General features: G+C 38.8%; 1 protein-coding gene across 1 annotated transcript in view; it reads right to left on the reverse strand.

Annotated features, from left to right (window-relative positions):
* Positions 1–17,586, reverse strand: part of LOC146480843 (disks large homolog 5-like) — a 23,689-nt gene extending 6,103 nt beyond the window's left edge. The window contains exons 1-15 of the mRNA XM_085109160.1: positions 16,983–17,586; positions 16,079–16,150; positions 13,053–14,785; positions 12,379–12,411; positions 10,738–10,862; positions 10,447–10,546; positions 10,280–10,355; positions 9,116–9,219; positions 6,668–8,127; positions 5,236–5,389; positions 3,849–4,262; positions 2,165–2,267; positions 1,877–1,922; positions 1,617–1,790; positions 232–407 (exon numbers count right to left, since the gene is read on the reverse strand). Of these exons, the coding sequence (XP_084965286.1) occupies positions 232–407; positions 1,617–1,790; positions 1,877–1,922; positions 2,165–2,267; positions 3,849–4,262; positions 5,236–5,389; positions 6,668–8,127; positions 9,116–9,219; positions 10,280–10,355; positions 10,447–10,546; positions 10,738–10,862; positions 12,379–12,411; positions 13,053–14,785; positions 16,079–16,150; positions 16,983–17,277 (5,065 nt within the window). The 5' untranslated portion in view covers positions 17,278–17,586. The remainder of the gene's footprint in view (positions 1–231; positions 408–1,616; positions 1,791–1,876; positions 1,923–2,164; positions 2,268–3,848; positions 4,263–5,235; positions 5,390–6,667; positions 8,128–9,115; positions 9,220–10,279; positions 10,356–10,446; positions 10,547–10,737; positions 10,863–12,378; positions 12,412–13,052; positions 14,786–16,078; positions 16,151–16,982) is intronic.
* Positions 17,587–17,756: the final 170 nt, after the last annotated feature.

Here is a 17,756-nt window from a genome sequence, read left to right on the forward strand (position 1 = left end):
TTTCTCCCATGTATTTTCGAAAAATAGCTAAAAACGTGATATAGTTTATTCTTGCACAGAGAAATCAATTGTATTCATATTCGCCCCCCCCCCCACCCCCCGCTGCTCTAAGAGCAACTTCCTGTAAGAGAAGAGGTTCTATATCAAATATTTGTGCAGCTTTGACCAACATACAGCAAAATCTCCATGATAGTCAGTGCCCCATTAACATAAGGCTTAATAGATACCGACCTGTACAGCTCGTTGTGATGCTGGTAGCGGAGTCACTTCCCTCTCGTGAATGGTTAACAGACATTCCATGCGAGCCTTTCTTGCTCCTTCGGAAGAAACTTCTCCTTCCACTCAGTTTGAAGTCATCTCCATGAGCTAGTGCCAGGCTCCTGCGCAACAGAATCTCCTGTTCCGCTCTGGAAATCAACCGGCACAAAATGGTCTTAGATGCAATGAATTGACCATAACATGCAATAGCGACACTGCGATTATGACTGTTTGTATTTTTTTAACTCACTCTCCGGCTCTCTGAAATGCGTTCTACCAGTAGTTTTGCTGGCCAAACATTATTTTGGTGCGACGTCCAGTGGATTTTTACCGACAAAATAAATAGCAGTTGTCACGCTAAAGACGAATCATCCGTCTACACGGATAACACGTCTGACGAATTATCCTTCCTTGTGCGGTTATAACGGATTTTTACAAAAGACGGATTATCCTCTCAGACGAATAATTCAATCTCAAAGAGACGGATAATCAGAGGGACAAAATCAGACAGAGAAATCGTCTCGTTTTCACATTATTACTGCTAATATGTCTTCAGAGTGAAAACGGCCAATGTAGATGCATATGTAGTTTAATTCCGATAGCTATTAGTGAAGTAGATTGGCCATACTACACAAACCACACAAGGGTGGTACAAGGTGCTCCCTCTTTTGAAACTTAAGCGGGAAAAGGAGGACCAAGCCAGGAGACGGTCAATTGAAATGGAGTCCAGGCTATTTTTTCAATCTTGTGTGTGTTCAGACATTCGCTCAGGCAGGTTATTTTCACGTGACCTCAGATCCTCAAGACAACAAGCACTCCCTTATTTTTCTCAAAAGTAACAAAACGAGGTTGCGAGTTCGCGCGAAAATAGACCCTTCTCCAAAATGGCAGCACCAGATTTGAATGAGTTAAAATTGAACTGAATGAAAAACTGATACCAGCACCTTTACTTTAGTAACCATGCAAAGTTTCAGCATATTAGATGTTAAATCGGCTTAGGAAATGTAAGATGAAATTTGACAAATTTACAGACGTTTATCCGTCATACCCCCAGTCATACAAACGTCTGCACATTTTTCATTTTTCAACTTACATCTTCTCAGCTGATATTACACCTGATATGCTGAAACTTTGCAGGGTTACTAAAGTAAAAGTGCTCTTTCTGGTGCTGGTATACGTTTTTAATTTTCACTTATTTGAATTTTCGGCCGCCATTTTGGAGAAGGGTCTATTGCGTCCCGCGTCTCCACGCGGGAGAAATTTTTCGCGCTCGCTCGCTCGCGTAGCTCGCTTACTTTAGCTGCTTGGTATAAGGTATACTCCATTCTGCATTTAAAAACAGCCCTGTTAAAACATACTTCATTCTGCTTGGAATCATTCCAATATCTCTTTTCTGAGCATCTTCTTCATTGACAAGACAAGCTCTCCAGCATCCCATGTGCCCATTGAACATTGTATCTGTGACATACAGAATGTCTCCCTTCTTGAAATTGAGTTCCTCTTTTAAGTTGGGTGTACGATCAAAAAGGGCCCTAATGATACAAAATGAAAATAAGTCATCCCACATTTGAAACAGTAAAATACATTTACAGCAGTAAAAGCAGTAAAAGATATTTACCTGACATAAAAGGAGTCCCCGGGTTGATCTCTGAGGGAATTAAACTCTAAACAGATAAAATGAAAACAAAAATGATTATACATTAATAGTACTTCTTTTGACTGCAAAAGTCAAAAAGTCTGTTATTAGCCTTGGTGAGCCGTACACACGAACATGGGGTTTTCTAACTGAAAGAATAAAACTTATGAGAAAATGGCGGAAAGTGAGACAGTGAAGAAGACACCTTCTTACAGGAGTGTGAGGCTCATGCATGAAAATCCACGCTATCACTGTCGGCTTACTACTCACTTGTGGGGTTATACTGTGCCAATATTTGGACAGTCTCAGCGGGTTTACACAACTCTAACATGGCCTGCTCTGCAGTGACTGATGTTAAATCCACTCCATTGAACTGAAACATAAACAACAGCAAAAATTATTTCAAGGTTATTTCACAGAAGCCCTAGTTGTGATAGGCAAGAAAAACTGACACAAACATAATCCCTACAGTATACCTCAAAATGAATGCAATTCACTTTTGTAAAAAAGAGGGCAGAAACACTCATGAAAGCTACATTTTGTGATTTTAAGAACACGGTGGAGCTAAACAGTACGACCATCAAAGTCAAATTTCCAACTTGGAACTACACTTAAAGGGGAAGTATCACGCAAATTTGCTGTCATTTAAAAACCCAAAATTGTTTGTCTACCAGCAGAAACAACAAAATAATTGTAGTGTTTGTTACAAATTATCGCCCCAGTGCAATTAAACTGTTGATTAGTGCCTTTGGCCAGACACAGAGTAGGCCGGTATGGATTGAAACTTGAAAAATATTAGGCTAATGTTTTTCAAGTTCTCGCATTTTTGTTTCCAAAATGCGCTAGAACAGATGACGAGTTTTTCCTTTCAAGAATTGAATTGATTTTTCTCGGCCTCTCGTCATTCTAGAATTACTTGGCAGCTGATTGAAGGTCTTATTTCATCATTTTAAACAAACGATATCAAAACCCCATGATAATTCCCCTTTAACTCTCTTGTCACTTCTGAGTAATGATTTACTAATGATCATACGTGATTATGTTGGGTGGTCGCTTACCAGAAACAGAAAACAAAAGAATATGTGTAATTTCTGGCCAAAAAACTGGTTGTGGTCCCTTGAGAAACTTGAGTGGCAGTCACTTACGAGAGAACTCTTGAAACAGTAATTAACTGAGAAACAAACAGTTGTTTACAAAGTGGTTGCTTACAGGACGTGATTGCTTATGAGAAGTGGTCGCTATGAAAGAGTCGACTGTATGATGATGACCCAACTCATTTTGATGACACTTTTGAAGTGACTTTAGTTAAAACACTGGGATATAACCTGATCTTGATGGCACATTGGTTCCACCATAGTGATTTCATAAGACAGTACATGTACGTAAATTATAATCATCCGGGTGAGTGTCATCCTGAGAAGGGCTGTTTGGGGTGACTTGCATTGACTCTTCAAACAGTCCTCTTTTCTCAGGACTACGCTCACTCGGGTGATCATGATTTACGTACTTATGACATGACTCCTGGGTTCAAACCATTTACAGTTTTACTTTAGTCATTGCAATGGGCATATGCTTATCACTTTCTGATGAGCTAATAAAATATTGAAAGGGCTTAACAGTTTCAGTTTTGTCAAAAAATTTGAGCCCAATACATTGAATGGTTTCAGAGAAATTCTCTTCTAAAAACTCAAAATTTTACAGAGAATGTATGGCTCATTAACGTTTTGCCACCCAGCAATTTTGCAGTTTTTGATGGCTGATATTTCCTTCAATATTGCTTGCACAGAGCTGAAAATTGCACAAATTGCTCAACTTAATCAGCTCTTTCAACTTTTGCATTTAGTTCATATATACGGCCATGGCTTCTATGAGTTAAGTCTATGGTAAAGAGGAAAAATGTAAACAATGACGTCAGCAAAGATTCGCCTATACATTAATAATGCCATCCTCTTACTTCCAATATATGGTCTCCAATGGTGAGCCCAGACGATTTAGCAGCCTCGTCATCAGGTTGTAGTTCTGACACAAAGATCCCCATTGCATTGCCTCCAGCGATACTGAAACCTAATGTACTAGGACTCTTTGTGAAGAATACATAACGCAGGTCTCCAGGAGGTTCATTGTCAATGATTGGTAGAATCTCACCGTTTCTTCTGATTGGTGGAGTACTGCTGCCGCCTTCATGTTTATTTCTGGTAACTGGCGTGCTACATGTGGTGCTAGCTTCTGATTGGCTGGATAAAGAATCTGAAGTGTCTTTGAACTTATCTGGGTTGAATTGCGCCAAGATGGTGACACTGTTCCCTGACTGCTTCAGGATCATTGCCGCCTGCTCATACGTTGCACATCTCAGATTGACGCCATTGTACTGCAAAGACACAGTAAGCATTTTTTTAGTTTTCTGTGCTGCAATAAAATTCTCTTTACTGCTTTTAACACATTTCATTCACCTTAACTTCTGAGAATTTGGTTTTAAATATAAACCTTCCACAAAAATTATTGTAAAAGTTATGAATGTCAAAGTACAATTAAATTATACTTCTCAAAATTTGTCAAACTACCACTTGGCACTTAGAAGATAGAAAACCAGTACTGAGGCACCAAAAAAAGTAGCCCCCTGTAGATTTCAGTTGAATGGATATTAGGATTTCAACCAAAGACTCAAAAGTTACATGTAGTACCACCTTGTACAGCATAATAAAACAACACAACAGAAAAATACTGCTCAGTACCTTTCATTTAAATAGTCACAGTTTAGGATTTCATCCTCAGACTCAAAAGTTAGAACCACCTTGTACAGCATAATAAACAGCACCACAGGAAAGCACCACAAATTACTGTTAGTAGCTAATTCATTTGAATGGTGACAAGGACTCAAAAGTCATAAAATACCTTTTAATAAATGGCAACAAATAAAAAAACTGCTCAATCAAACTTCATGATTTAATACACAGAATTGAAAGTTATTAAGTCAGAGTCTTACACTATTGACAAAGCTGTTTATTCTTATAACCTGTTCATTTACCTGAAATGATTACAAAGAATAAGGGGGTTAGTTTCTAAAGAAACTATGGTGCTGCGTCGGTGGGGAGTAGAAACAAATGTTTGGTTTTGTTGACAGAGTTGGTAAATAAAAGTTAATTGTCCACTGTAAAGAGATTCGAGTGTTGACATTTGGAGCGTTAGCCCTTTGTCAAAGTGAATCAAAGGATGAAGGGCTAACGCTTGAACATCAGCACTTGAATCTCTTTACAGTGGCCAATTTACCTTTAGTTATCAACTCTGACAAACCAAACAATCATGGATACAAAAGAGCTAAAAAGGACACATGTGTTACTCACCTCCAACAGCTGATCACCATATTTAAGTCCTGCCTTGGCAGCTGGACTCCCTTCAGTCACTGAGGACACAATCACTCCTCCTTGACAGGCGGCTGCAATGGAAATGCCAAGGGTATCCTTCTTTTCAATGTGCACAAGACGAGGCTCGTAATCCCTGAAACAGAAAACCCACTCTAATCAATAAACTTCAGTTATCTTGTATTTTAAATTTGAATCAGCTGCTTCTAGTTAGTTGACTTGGTTGATTTAAGTTATTTCTTTTCTTTTTCAAGAACTCAAGTTTTGGTCAGGTTGGTTTAAGGGGCACTATCACGGCGATTTTGTTGTATTTTGGTCAAAACTCCTCAAATTTTTGACAAAGAACCTTTCTATAATGTGAAATTGCTGTTAGAGCACCGAGAAAATGTTAAGCGATTTCTCCAAGAAAGAGCAAACTATAATCAGGTTTTAGCGTTTTCTCTACAAATATACAAAGGAAGAAAATGAAAAAATTGGCCAATTTTTTCAAGTTGCAATCCACTTCCATCCTAGCCATCTGCAACCAAACATAATCAACACTAGTTTCTGTGCACTAATAGAGTTATTGTTAACAAAACTGAAACATTATTTTGACGATTCAATCAATTCAAATATGTATTTTGTCTATTCAAAATGACACAAAAAATAAGTGACACAGCCCCTTTAACCAACCATTTTAACCAAGATCAACTTGTGTTAAGATTGTCTATCAGTCAGGAACATGTCAACCAAATCAACCAAAACCAATTGAGGTCCAAATGGTTGGTCCCAACAGAGACCTCTAGATCATAGTATGACTACAAGTTTTTCCAGTAGAGAAAGTGTGCGAGCGTGAACCAGTGTCATTTTGGCAGGAAAACGAAAATAACAAAAGGGCTTAATAGCTATCATCATTCAAAACAACTGTGTCAAGTTTGCTGCTCACAAAGAGTAAAACGAAGATTCCTGGGATACATTGTATATCTCTTCTAAGTACTTTGCTAAAAACTTGAAGTCAAATCCGCTGTTGCTAAGGGCTGTAACCCAAATAAAAGGTTACAACTGAATAGTCTTGAAAGAACCTTGATGATATTGACAGTTGTTGGGTCATTTTACTTACTGGTGGAAAGCAACAAGACTGCAATGCATTAAAAAATTCAATGTAACACGTGGACAAAATTTTATGACAGCCTTGAGCATGTAATATATGGAGAAGTAATGATGACTGTTTCTTCTCATAAGGAAAGCAAATTGAGGAAAAAAATATAAAGAAAAATAACAACAGACTGGGAGGAGTCCATGACAAAAGAGTAACGAACAAAGTGACTTGCACTGTACACTGTAGTTTCCCCTCATACTACCACAACCATCAGGAGAATTAAATGCTAAATATTTTCTTTTGTGTTGGAGAACTTGGAAAATGTAAAATACTTGCCTGTTCAAAGGATCCTCAGTGGATGTCAGTGGACCACTGAAGTCAAAAGCGAGAGCAGGGCCACCTTCATTTGCTGGCACGATCGGAGTTGAAGGAATCAAAACTGGAGTAGCATGACCTGAAGAAATAGAGTATGTTGAACTCACTGAACCGCTGCAGTAACTGGATGTTCCAGCGCTGGTGTAAGACATAACACGCGACAGAGGGTTTGGTAAACTGATTCTTTGTGGCCTGTGCTTGGTTTTTGTTGGTGCATCAAAGTTATACACTGAGGAGTGTCGCACTCTGCGTTCATCTGCCTCTGCACTGTGAGATGAGCCTTGGCGGCTGTGCCTGCCTGTTCCAAAAGAGTCGGCCTTCAGCCGAGCTTGTTTCTGCTTGCTGTCGCACTGCACAGGTAAACACTGTTGGCTTACAGCTGGGAGTCCTTCACAGTTCTGTACCGAGTGGCTTTTTGCAGTGTAAGATGGCACAATTGTTGACCTCAACACAGCTATGGTGGCGGGGTTACCTGATGTGCTAGGTTTGGGAGGGGTCAATGCCAGAGGATCTCCATGACTAGCTGAATAGCGACCAAAACTGGACGAGGCAGGACTGCTTCCTAACGCAACCTGATAATGTCTGGCAGAGGGTGCTGACTGGGGACGAGAACCATGATTGCGAAAATACGACTCATTCTTCTTACGAATAACCACAGTGTTTGAAGTGTTGACAACTGAGGAATCTGGCAGTGAGTTTGACGGAAAGTGAACTGTACATACCGGAGTTGGAGGCAACATGTGCAGGTCGTCTTCTTGAGAACTTGCAGTCACCACTTCCCCTTGTGGGGGTGAAGTGATTGCCGACATGTAAGAACCACTTCTCACTGGCGGCATTGGTCTTTCCTTGTGCATTAACTGTACAGGCATGGAAAAGCGTGATGACTGAGTGACTGGACTTGGTCGAACAACTGGTTTTCTGAGCTTAACGTAAGTTTGGCTGCGAGAGGCTGAACCTGTTGATGACACAAGATGTGACGCACTGCCTTCCTCAGTAGATAGGTCACCACTGGAATCAGTTTGTTTTCCAATCAACCTTTCAGGATTTTCTTCATAGAGAGGTGTCAACGATGATAATGAATGCAACACAGGTTCAGAAAAAGACTCTGGCGTTGACGATATTTGATCATCAGGCAGAGGAGAGCTTTTCCCAGAGAAATAAGCAGATGAAGATTCCTGCTGAGACAACTGAAGCTCATTTAAGCTTCCCGATGTTGTGATTCTTTCCTTTGTGAGTTCAACCTTACGGCAGATGTCATTTTCTCTGTTGATTTTGTCATTGACTTCTTCCAAAAGTGACTGAAGTACTTGTGTTCGTGACGAACTTCCAGATAACTTCTGGACGGTGAGGCTTACAAGGCTTGTTGACAAAAGACTTTCAACTTCAGATTGGCTGAGGTTTTCAACTGATGTGCCATTTATCTGAAAAATAGTGGAATTCGGAAGAGTCAGTTCCAAAGAGCCTAGCCCTGGTTGTTCAAAGAGCGAATAACTCTCTCCAGAGGACAAATCGCTGTCCAGCGGATAAAATGTACTCCAACCAATGCATTTTATCCACCGGATAGCGACTTATCCACTGGATAGAGTTATCCGCTCTTTGAACAACTGGGGCCAGGTGTCTACATTGGGTTTCAACCCAGCTTACAATGGTGACAGGTGAGTACTCTCACCACCCCTGTGCCACCCCTGCACCCTACATAATTGGGGGGTGGGGGTGGGGGCATACTCCCTTATACAAGCTACATAGGTATGAGGTGCAGCACCTAAGGGTGTGGGTGTTTTAGCCATTTTGGTCTGAAAATAGGGTATAGATTTTAACCACTTTGATTTGAAAGTCTGAAAAGGGGTATGGATTTTACAGAAACAGGTACCAGAGTTTGAGATGTATGAAAATGTGAAATTTCATTTCTAGTTGGGATACCATACCATGCAATACAGAGACTGGAGATAGTAGGGCTATAACGTCAAAACAGGATCACTAGTTTTGCCATTTACCCGTTCCTCAGTTGTTTTTCGCATGTAAAGGAAGAAAGCTGTGTGGATGAAATTAATACTGGGAATGTTGAATACTCACAATGAAACAACTGAGGAATTGGGAAACTGCGAAAGTAGCAATCCTGTATTGACGTCAGAGCTATATACTATCCCCAGTGTCCCATTTTGTATGGTATTGCATCCCACTAGAAGTGAAATTCCACATTTTTATACACCTCAAGTGTGGGGAAGAAAAATTGATAGGGAAATTTTAGATTTTCATATAAGGACATCATGAAGACTTGATCAAGCAAATAAAAAAATTCTGTTATAACTACCCCCAGTTTGAGAAGCCAATCATAGTATACATACAAAACACACAATTCACTAGCTTGGTACATGCAAATACTGTTTATACTGTCAATACTATTCTTACAGTGATAATCCTATCACCAACAGCGACTGTTCCTTCCTCCGCTGCTACACTACCAGGCAAAATAGAGGTGATATGATTTGTGCTGTCAACTCTGATGCCAATCTCTGAAAAAGTAAAGAAAAACAAGTTCATCACAAGGGACACATCAAACATACTTCCACAAATGTACTGAATGTACAACATCATAATTGAAGGGTTTAATGCATAACCAACCTATAGTGCATTTTAGATTTCTATTTGTTGTTTTAGCTCAGATTTAATGGACTGTTTGCATGTGTCCTTCAGTTTTCAGATTTTCAGATTTTTTTATTTATTTGTGAACTTTTTCAATAGTTTACTACAAAATGAAAATAAGATACATCACAAAAGTAACATAAAGGCAACATTAAATTACATAAATCATCAAAGGTAAAATGTGTGCAGTGACCAAAGGAGCTTAGGCTTTCAAGTTGGTCACTGCCACATGCAGCTAACTGGCCTATAACGTGCAACTAGCTAAGTAGCACAAAACAAAAGACAAGAAAATTAAGAGTGCATAAAATCATACTACAATTTTTTCATAAAAAACAATAGAAATAATAATTAATTAATAGTGAGGGCAGAGAAATCAAATACTCATTAGGTATTGAAAAGGTACAATTTGTATTGCTTGTGGAAGTTATTATTATTATCACTACACAAAAGTTTGCTCCAATGTCTTATCTCAGCTTTACGCTTCGTTTTCGAACAAAAACCAAGCAAGTCTCAGGATGTGGTGCAAAAAAAAAAATAAACAACTATGCGCTTGGTGTACAGAAAGTGCAGTGTTTACCAAAATTTAGCTTTCCTGAAATTCAGCCAAGAAAATGAGTTTGGAATAATGTATGTGCATCGCTGCCAATTGTGGCAACATCAAGGACATGGTGAGGAATATTTCTTTACATCATGTTCCCGAATTTACGACACAATCCGTGGCAGCTACAGCTTGCCCCAGATCCCCAATTCCTTGGTACTGGGACAAAATATCATCACATTCAACAGGTCACAAAAAATCAAGGATTTTACCAAATCAAAAAAATTTTTTTACCAAAATACTCCAGAAAAGAAGCACGTTCATTGTTTTAGGCTAATAAAAAAATTGGGGGTTAGGTGCACTTTAAAACTGTATTGTATTTAGTAACATACCCTTGTTGTTTCGTAGCATCAGACTAACTGGATGAAGCAGCAGTCGGGATCCATTTGACCTCTTCCTCTTCACAGTCTATAACCAAAATAAATGCAGCAATGTTAATGAACATCTTAAACAAAAAGTTTTTAAGGAAACTCAGATGAAATTGAATTAGTTCACTAACCATGTTGACAACCTCTCCTCGGCTGATAGCCTGGACAGCAGTGCAGTACTCAACATTTGTTAAGTCAATGTTGTTAACCTTCAGAACACAATCATTCACTCTGTTGTCGAAATCAAAAATTGAAACAACTCAAGTTAAAAGCAAAATCATTTATTGACAATGACATGTTTGCTGTGTTGTTCTCTTTTTTTTTTTATCACAACAATCTTTTACAGCTGCTGCATCGTACATTAGTCTACTTTTGCAGAGCTTGTCATAGTAAAAGAAACAAAACAGCTAACATGATCTAACCTGAGTTTGCCGTCAGCTATACTTCCTTTGGCGATGTTTGTTATCACAATAGAGCTGTCATTAGGGACGGCAGGCGTGTCTCTTCCACCAGCAATCGCAATGCCAAGGTCATCGTCAAGATTCATCTATGATCAAAGTTAAACCAGTCAGACAATCCAATGCACAAGTAGGAATTGATATATAAAGGACTGGAACATGAGACAAAACAACAACAACAACGTGCTTTATTTATCAATTCCTTCTAATCCAGTTGAAGGCGCTTTAAAATGCAAAATTCCCTTCACCAAAAAGTCCCGGCCTTACATTCATATAGTAATTCTTATGGTGCTAGTTGAAGCAAAATTTTTATTTAGACACCACGATCATTGCAAGGCTTCTGATATTATGCGATGTTGCAATTTTGCATAATTGACCTAAAATCGCAGCAAATCGCATAATTCATGAAGAATCGCAGAATTTGTACAAAATCGCACAATTTAAGAAAAAAAAGAGCAAAAATCTCGCTTGATGTTAAGTTCTCCGATAATTTCAACATTATCTCAAGGAGTTTTTTTTCTTTCAAAAGGCGTCAAAAATCACCCGGAAGCGTTCATTCGTTGAACAAGCAAACAAACAGGCGTTCTTTGCTTCATTTTACATGTTGGGGACCTGATGCTGGTTTTCAATATTAAGCGAGTGAACGAGTGATCACTGGCACGGAATAAACAATCCTTTTATGTAAAAACACCAATCACAATCATTGATATATGTTTAAGATGTCATTTGATCCCTTCATACTTGCGATGTAGGTATTGATGTGAAAACTGCTCGATGTTCGCTTGCAATATGTAGTTATTTTGTTTTAATTGAAATAAACATCCTCATTATGGATGAGTTTGTTGTTAAAACGCTGAACGCTTCTTCACAGGAGAAAAAAAGATCGCACCTTCCTGTAAATATTTCGGCAAAAGACAGGGCAAGAAAGTACCCTGAAGGAATTTTTCAAGTTGACGATGGTCTGTTGTTTTGCTCTTCATGCAACATAGTGGTTGATCGTCTTCGAAAGTTTGTGACCTTGAAGCTGAGTCACACAAGCGGAATGCGAAAAAAAAATGCAGGTGGGAAGCAACAAACGCTGACTTGACCAAATTAGCAATATCTGATTTTCAGTAATTTGAAATGAGGCAACAAATGATTTATTTCAGCTGTTTCTTCATTGCTCCGTGCTCTAATTGCTTCTTGAACAGCAAAAAATGGATTGTGCTCCTCTCAGACCTAATAAAACAAGGTTAAATTAGCTAAAATGAAATCACATAATTTGCCGCATAATAGACCTTTCTTGCTGCATAATGAGACTTAAAAGTGCCGCATTATTTCCAAATTTTTTTCGCACCCTATCAAAAGCCCTGCCATTCATTGGCTGTATTCTCATGTCCTGAATGCTTGTCATTTCCAAGGATTAAACAGTTAACACAATGGGAATAACGATTAACTGTTTCAAAAAATTGAGACATCATTGATAGGTGATCTATCATCCCACAACCAAATCTGTATAACAGTCTTGAAAATCCATTTTATGGCCATTTTCAGCGAAGCAATGCAGCTGTGGAATAGCAGAAGAAAATCTAGCAGGCAAGAAGATTTTAAGAAGTCAACACTCACCCTTTCTAGCACAACAGACTCTGTTTCCCATTCCTGAAAAAACAATTGCACCACGAAAACATTATATGAGACTCTGAATTGGTGAGTTCATACATAGTAGCACAGTAAGTAGAACTTGAATATACTAGAGCCCTTGTTCACATGTGAATGAGTCTAATTTTACCTCAAGTAGTCTACTTTGTGGGCATGGTAACACATCCTCCTCCAAAGAGCCGAAGTACACTCTCAAGTCTAAGTCGGGCCTGCCTTACAAGCTTACTTACCCACTCTTAAAACAAATTTGGAAGCAGAACATCAATCACATGCAGTGAGTGGCAGGAAAATAAAACCCACAAAATATTAGTTCTGCTTTTTTCTGAGCAAGAAAAGCGAATTCGTGTAAATAGGTAAAGTTCTTGATGGATGGCGTACCATGCTAGCTTTCAAGTTTGTATTCATGGTATAATGTATACAAAAATAAAAAATGGATGATGAAACAAAACAAAATGGGTGATAAAAAAATATATGACGAAAATGTGAATGAAATCCCAAAGTGCAACCATTCAAATAAAAGGCCTTTAGTAGAAGTTTCCTGTTGAACTATTTGTTTTTTGCTATTTTGCAAAAAGAAATCTTATGTTTTGTGACTTGGGATGTTGGCTATTGTAAGAAGTGAAAGAGTTTAGCCAGCTTACATTGGAGTCTGTGTCAATAGCTGAATCCCTGCTTGACACAAGTTCCTCTGAATGACTTCCTTGATTCAGTTGCAACTCGATATGACTCCTCAACTCCAACAACTCTGCTACAGCTTCACTGTGCTTTCTTCGAATGCGATCAGACTCATGAAGGAGTTCAGCTAGATCACTAACTGCGCGATCTCTTTCGCGCTGCATCTTATCAAACCTTATCTTGAGTGAATCACGGTCCTGCATCACCTTATCTCTTTCAGTCAGAGCCCAGTCCCTTCGCATTTTCACAACTTCCACATCATGCAATGCATCTGTTAGCGCTTTAGAAAGAACTTCAAACTGTCTTCTAAGTGTTTCCGTTTCGTTTTCTCCTTTAAGTGCGAGCTGATGTTTCTGCTTGATTTCAAAACATTCTTTTAGGATGTTGTCTCTGTGAATGATCGCCTCGCTGCGTTCCCTGCGTGCAACATTTCTCTCCTGTTTGAGCATTTCATAATCTTCTTTAACCTTGTCCCGCTCTTTCATGACGCTCTCCTTTTCTAGTAAGGCCTGACTAAGCCCATCTTTCAGTCCAAGCACCTCTTTCGCAGCTTGTTCACGCTCTTCCACCAAGAGAGATATTTCTCCTTGGGTGTCCTCAACGTGATTCTGCAGCTTTGTATAATCCTTCTGAAGGCTTTCATTAGTCTTGCGCAAGTCAGTGAGCTCGTCATGAAGTTTTTCAATTTCATGATGAACTGTGTCTCTCTCACTCATGACTAACTGATACTCGTTCAAAGCAGCGTTCCTCTCCTCTGTTAGTTTGGCAATGTCTTTTGCTGTTTTCACTTGTAGTGACATAACCTGATCGCATTCTCTCTGAGCCGAGTCACGCTGCTGTTGAACCTGCTGTTTTTCCTGATACGACTTTTTGATTGCAGTTTCACAATCTTTAATCGCTTTCTCGTACTTCTTGATTGCAGCATCTGACTGTTGTTTGAGTCCATTGCGCTCAAACATCAATGAGTCTCGCTCATGAATGATACCATCAAATTGTATTTTTAACGCTGAATAGTCAGATTCCAAGTTTTTGAAACTGTTAAATAAGTGATTATATTTGGACCTGAGTTCTCTGTGCACGTCTTGAAGGCTTTCGTATTCTTTCTGATGTGAATCATATTTATCAAAACCAGTATTTCCCGAATGATTCTTGAGGTACTCTTCGTACTGTTGGTTATCCTTCATTTCAATAAGTTCAATTTTTTCTCTTTCTCTCAGCAAAACAATCTCCTCATACTCCTGTTTCAGCTTATCACGCTCGACGTTAATCTCCTCAAATCTTCTTTGTAAGCTCTGAAACAACATTTTGTACTTTCTATTATTCTCGCACTGCTGACAAACAGTTTCATACTTAGCAGAGATCTCCGAATGCTCGTATCTTAGCATCTCTAGTTCTTTCAAGTTCTCAACGTACTGCTTTTTGAGAATCTCAAACTCATTTTCTCTGTCGTTTCCCTGTGAACTTCCGAGTCCTGGATTTGAATTCTCCATGTGCATCCTATCGCCTGTTTCAAGATCAATGATTTTCTTGTAAGCGTCCCGTTCGGCTTCCGTCTCATGCAGCTGTGATGAAACTCTTTCTAATTCTCGCTTAACTGTCTTCATCTCATTTTTCAGCACAATAAGACGATCTTTACAAAGGTCGTGGCCCGTCATGCTTGTACTCCGGCCAACATTGACTCGCCGAGATGGACCAATGCCTATAATACAGAAAAAGTATGTCAACATCTTTGAAATGTTTTTGCAACATTGGAAAGTTGCAGACATAATAACATTCTACTAACTTAACAGATGTATGTTTGAGAAAGGCAAGAGGTTCATGCTTGCAGTGTTTAAGAAAGAGTGATTCTACCGTATTCTAAAACAAATTTTGCAACTCAGTTATGTAAAAGATAATGCCTGAAAGGAAGAACTATTAAAGAAAAATGCAAATCATAATAAATTTTTATTGTAACACACTACAAGATCCCATAAATTTTTTATTACTATAAATAGTAACACTGTGAAGTTTCACTCGCAGAGCTTTTTTTATGGGGAAAACAAATTGACCACAAAGTTCAAAATAACTCTTGTAGCTTTTTGAGATTTCATTTCCGATTTCAAAATTCATCACTTTTCTTTATTTATTAACACACAGGATACCTTCAAAATTGCTAAACCTTCTCCTAAATGGCCTAAAATCTTGGTCAGATTTCTTGTGAGGGATCTCATCACCCTGTCCTCTCAATGTTGGGTTACAAGGTTGTCTAGCGGAATTGCAGGAAACAACATTGAGAGGGGGGGGGGGGGGAATTTGGCTGTGAAGTGTCACCATAGTGCTACAGTTCGCCAAAAAAACCTAGAAGCCCAGCATAACAAGCATCTGCTTGCTGTATGGAAGGCCATAGGTTTGATTCGCAGAAGCAACTTACAGATATTTTGTGTGTGTGTCAATGTGACATGATGAATTTTACATCTCTCATTTCATTTCTAAGTTTAAAATTTACCATCCTTTTGTATTTTTCAACTAATCCCTTCTCAGCAACTAGTGTTTTGTTTTCAGCTGAAAACCAACAAATATCACAAATTTCCTTCCATAGGGCCATGGTCAACGAGTTTGATTTATTGGCCAATATAAAAAATAATTTAATATATTAACGCTAACGCTCCAATAATAGAAGTCCCGCTAATTTGCCAAAAGCTAGGTCTATTATTAAAATGCATATGAGATGCAAAAACGGAGAAAAGCAAATATCAATATATGGGACTTTGCACTTTGTAAACAACACTTGAATATGCTATGCTTTTTCGATGCCAAAATCAAATCACTTTCTTTCTTCCTTCACTAGATATTAATTACAGCAACGTGATCATGTGCCAAAGAAAACTGATTGTGGAGATCAAATTTTGCCCGCGGGGAAAGCACGTTTAACGAAACAGAACTTCCTTTCATGATCTCTAAATTCATCATTCAAGTTCATTTACAACGAACATGGTATCTTTCAGATACTTACACTGCATGTGTCGAGAGCTGTCTTCACCGTTATCTGCTGTTTTACCTTGATCCGCCCTAATGTGCGGCGAGACTAGGAGATAACGCAAAAAAACAACAATATGACAGACTTCACTGCTGCGCTTCGCCACGCATGAAAATAAAACAAGCAATTGCCATTACACGATTTCCAATATCGCTGCTAAGTTGTTATAAGGACAACATCAAAAAAAATATCGTAAAATCCTATGGTTACAGAAGTCTTAAACCCCGTAAAGTCTCGTAAACAACTGACCAAAAACTTTTGAAATTAAACTGGGAAAAATATTTGTGGGTTGCGCTTTGCTCCTCAAATGACAAACAACTTTCAAGTCCCCTCCCAAAATCCTAAGTTTGTTTTTCATAAATTCGACGAAATATAATTTTGTTATCTATCCAGGGAGTTTTCCGTCCGAAAGTTTTTCACGGAAAACAAGAAAACCTCTTGCGTGCTAGACCCCCTAGACTTCACCTTGTCACGTCACCGACAAACTACAAATTGAATTTCCGCATCAAACACTTTCCATTGTAATTTCACTTTTAAAAGCGACGAGCTAAAAATACTCTGTGGACATTAAAAGACGTTATTGCAAACTTACTGTATAATAATTGAGCAACGATGAAGTTTCGTTGGTGAATTAATATTCACTAAAAAATATTCATAAAAAAGATGCAACTTTGAACGCTCCACATCAAACTTAAAATAACAGCTGGTTTTAAGAGGTAAATACAAGAAAACAACACACGTTTTTGGCTGGAAATAATCGTTTACGATACCTGAAATGCTTTCATCTGGTAGCCAAATAATTAACTGGAAGCTAGAACAAGACAATTTAAAACCAAAAACGCTGACATGTTGACATTGGCTAGTCACAAGTTTCGCTTACCTGTACTTGTTGGTGGTTCTACTCCAAGAAACATACAGTTTAGCATGTAAGGATACGTCGTCTCTAAAACCACACAAAACTTCTTAAACGTCTCATGGTCTTTCCTTTGAATGACATCCAGTAATCGGTCCACTCGCTGCGAAGGATGCTCACTCTGAATTGCTTGGGCTTCTTCCGAGTTGACAACATGGCTGACAACGAGCGCCGACAAGAGCCTCTCCACCGTAATTGCACGTCGAAATTTTTCCCGGTGTCGCTCTAGTACCTTCTTGTAACCTTCTTCCATGGCTAACATATTAATTTACAAGTCAAAATTCCTAAAAGACAGCCCAATCAAGTCAGTAAATTCAGCTGTTTGCAAAGCAACTTTGCGTCCGCCATGTTGATAGCTTATAATCTTTGTTGATCCCCATCCTCCAAATATGGTATGTAAAGGAACGCCGCGCACGTAATCACGTGAAACAATCGATTATTGTTGAACTCTTTAGTCTGCTCACCAAAGGGCGTGACATGACAACCAACTCAAGCAACTCCCAGCTGTTGGTCAGATTTCACGTTGAACTCCTTCAAAAGTTTCAGGAAACGGAAAGTCGTTGGTACAAAGAAGCAGCAACGATCAAAAACCACAGCTCGTGACATGAAATGAATAACAACGGAATATTGAAACTGGACTGGGCAGGTCCTGGGTACGGGTAAGGTGTTTGTTTGTCAAAGGTCAGACAGAAAAAAAAAAACGTGACTGCATACGAAGTGCAAAGGACTAAGGACTAAAGA

The sequence above is a fragment of the Pavona decussata genome, unplaced genomic scaffold (genome assembly GCF_977016875.1).
Source record: "Pavona decussata unplaced genomic scaffold, jaPavDecu1.1 SCAFFOLD_52, whole genome shotgun sequence".
NCBI classification, from domain to species: domain Eukaryota; kingdom Metazoa; phylum Cnidaria; class Anthozoa; order Scleractinia; family Agariciidae; genus Pavona; species Pavona decussata.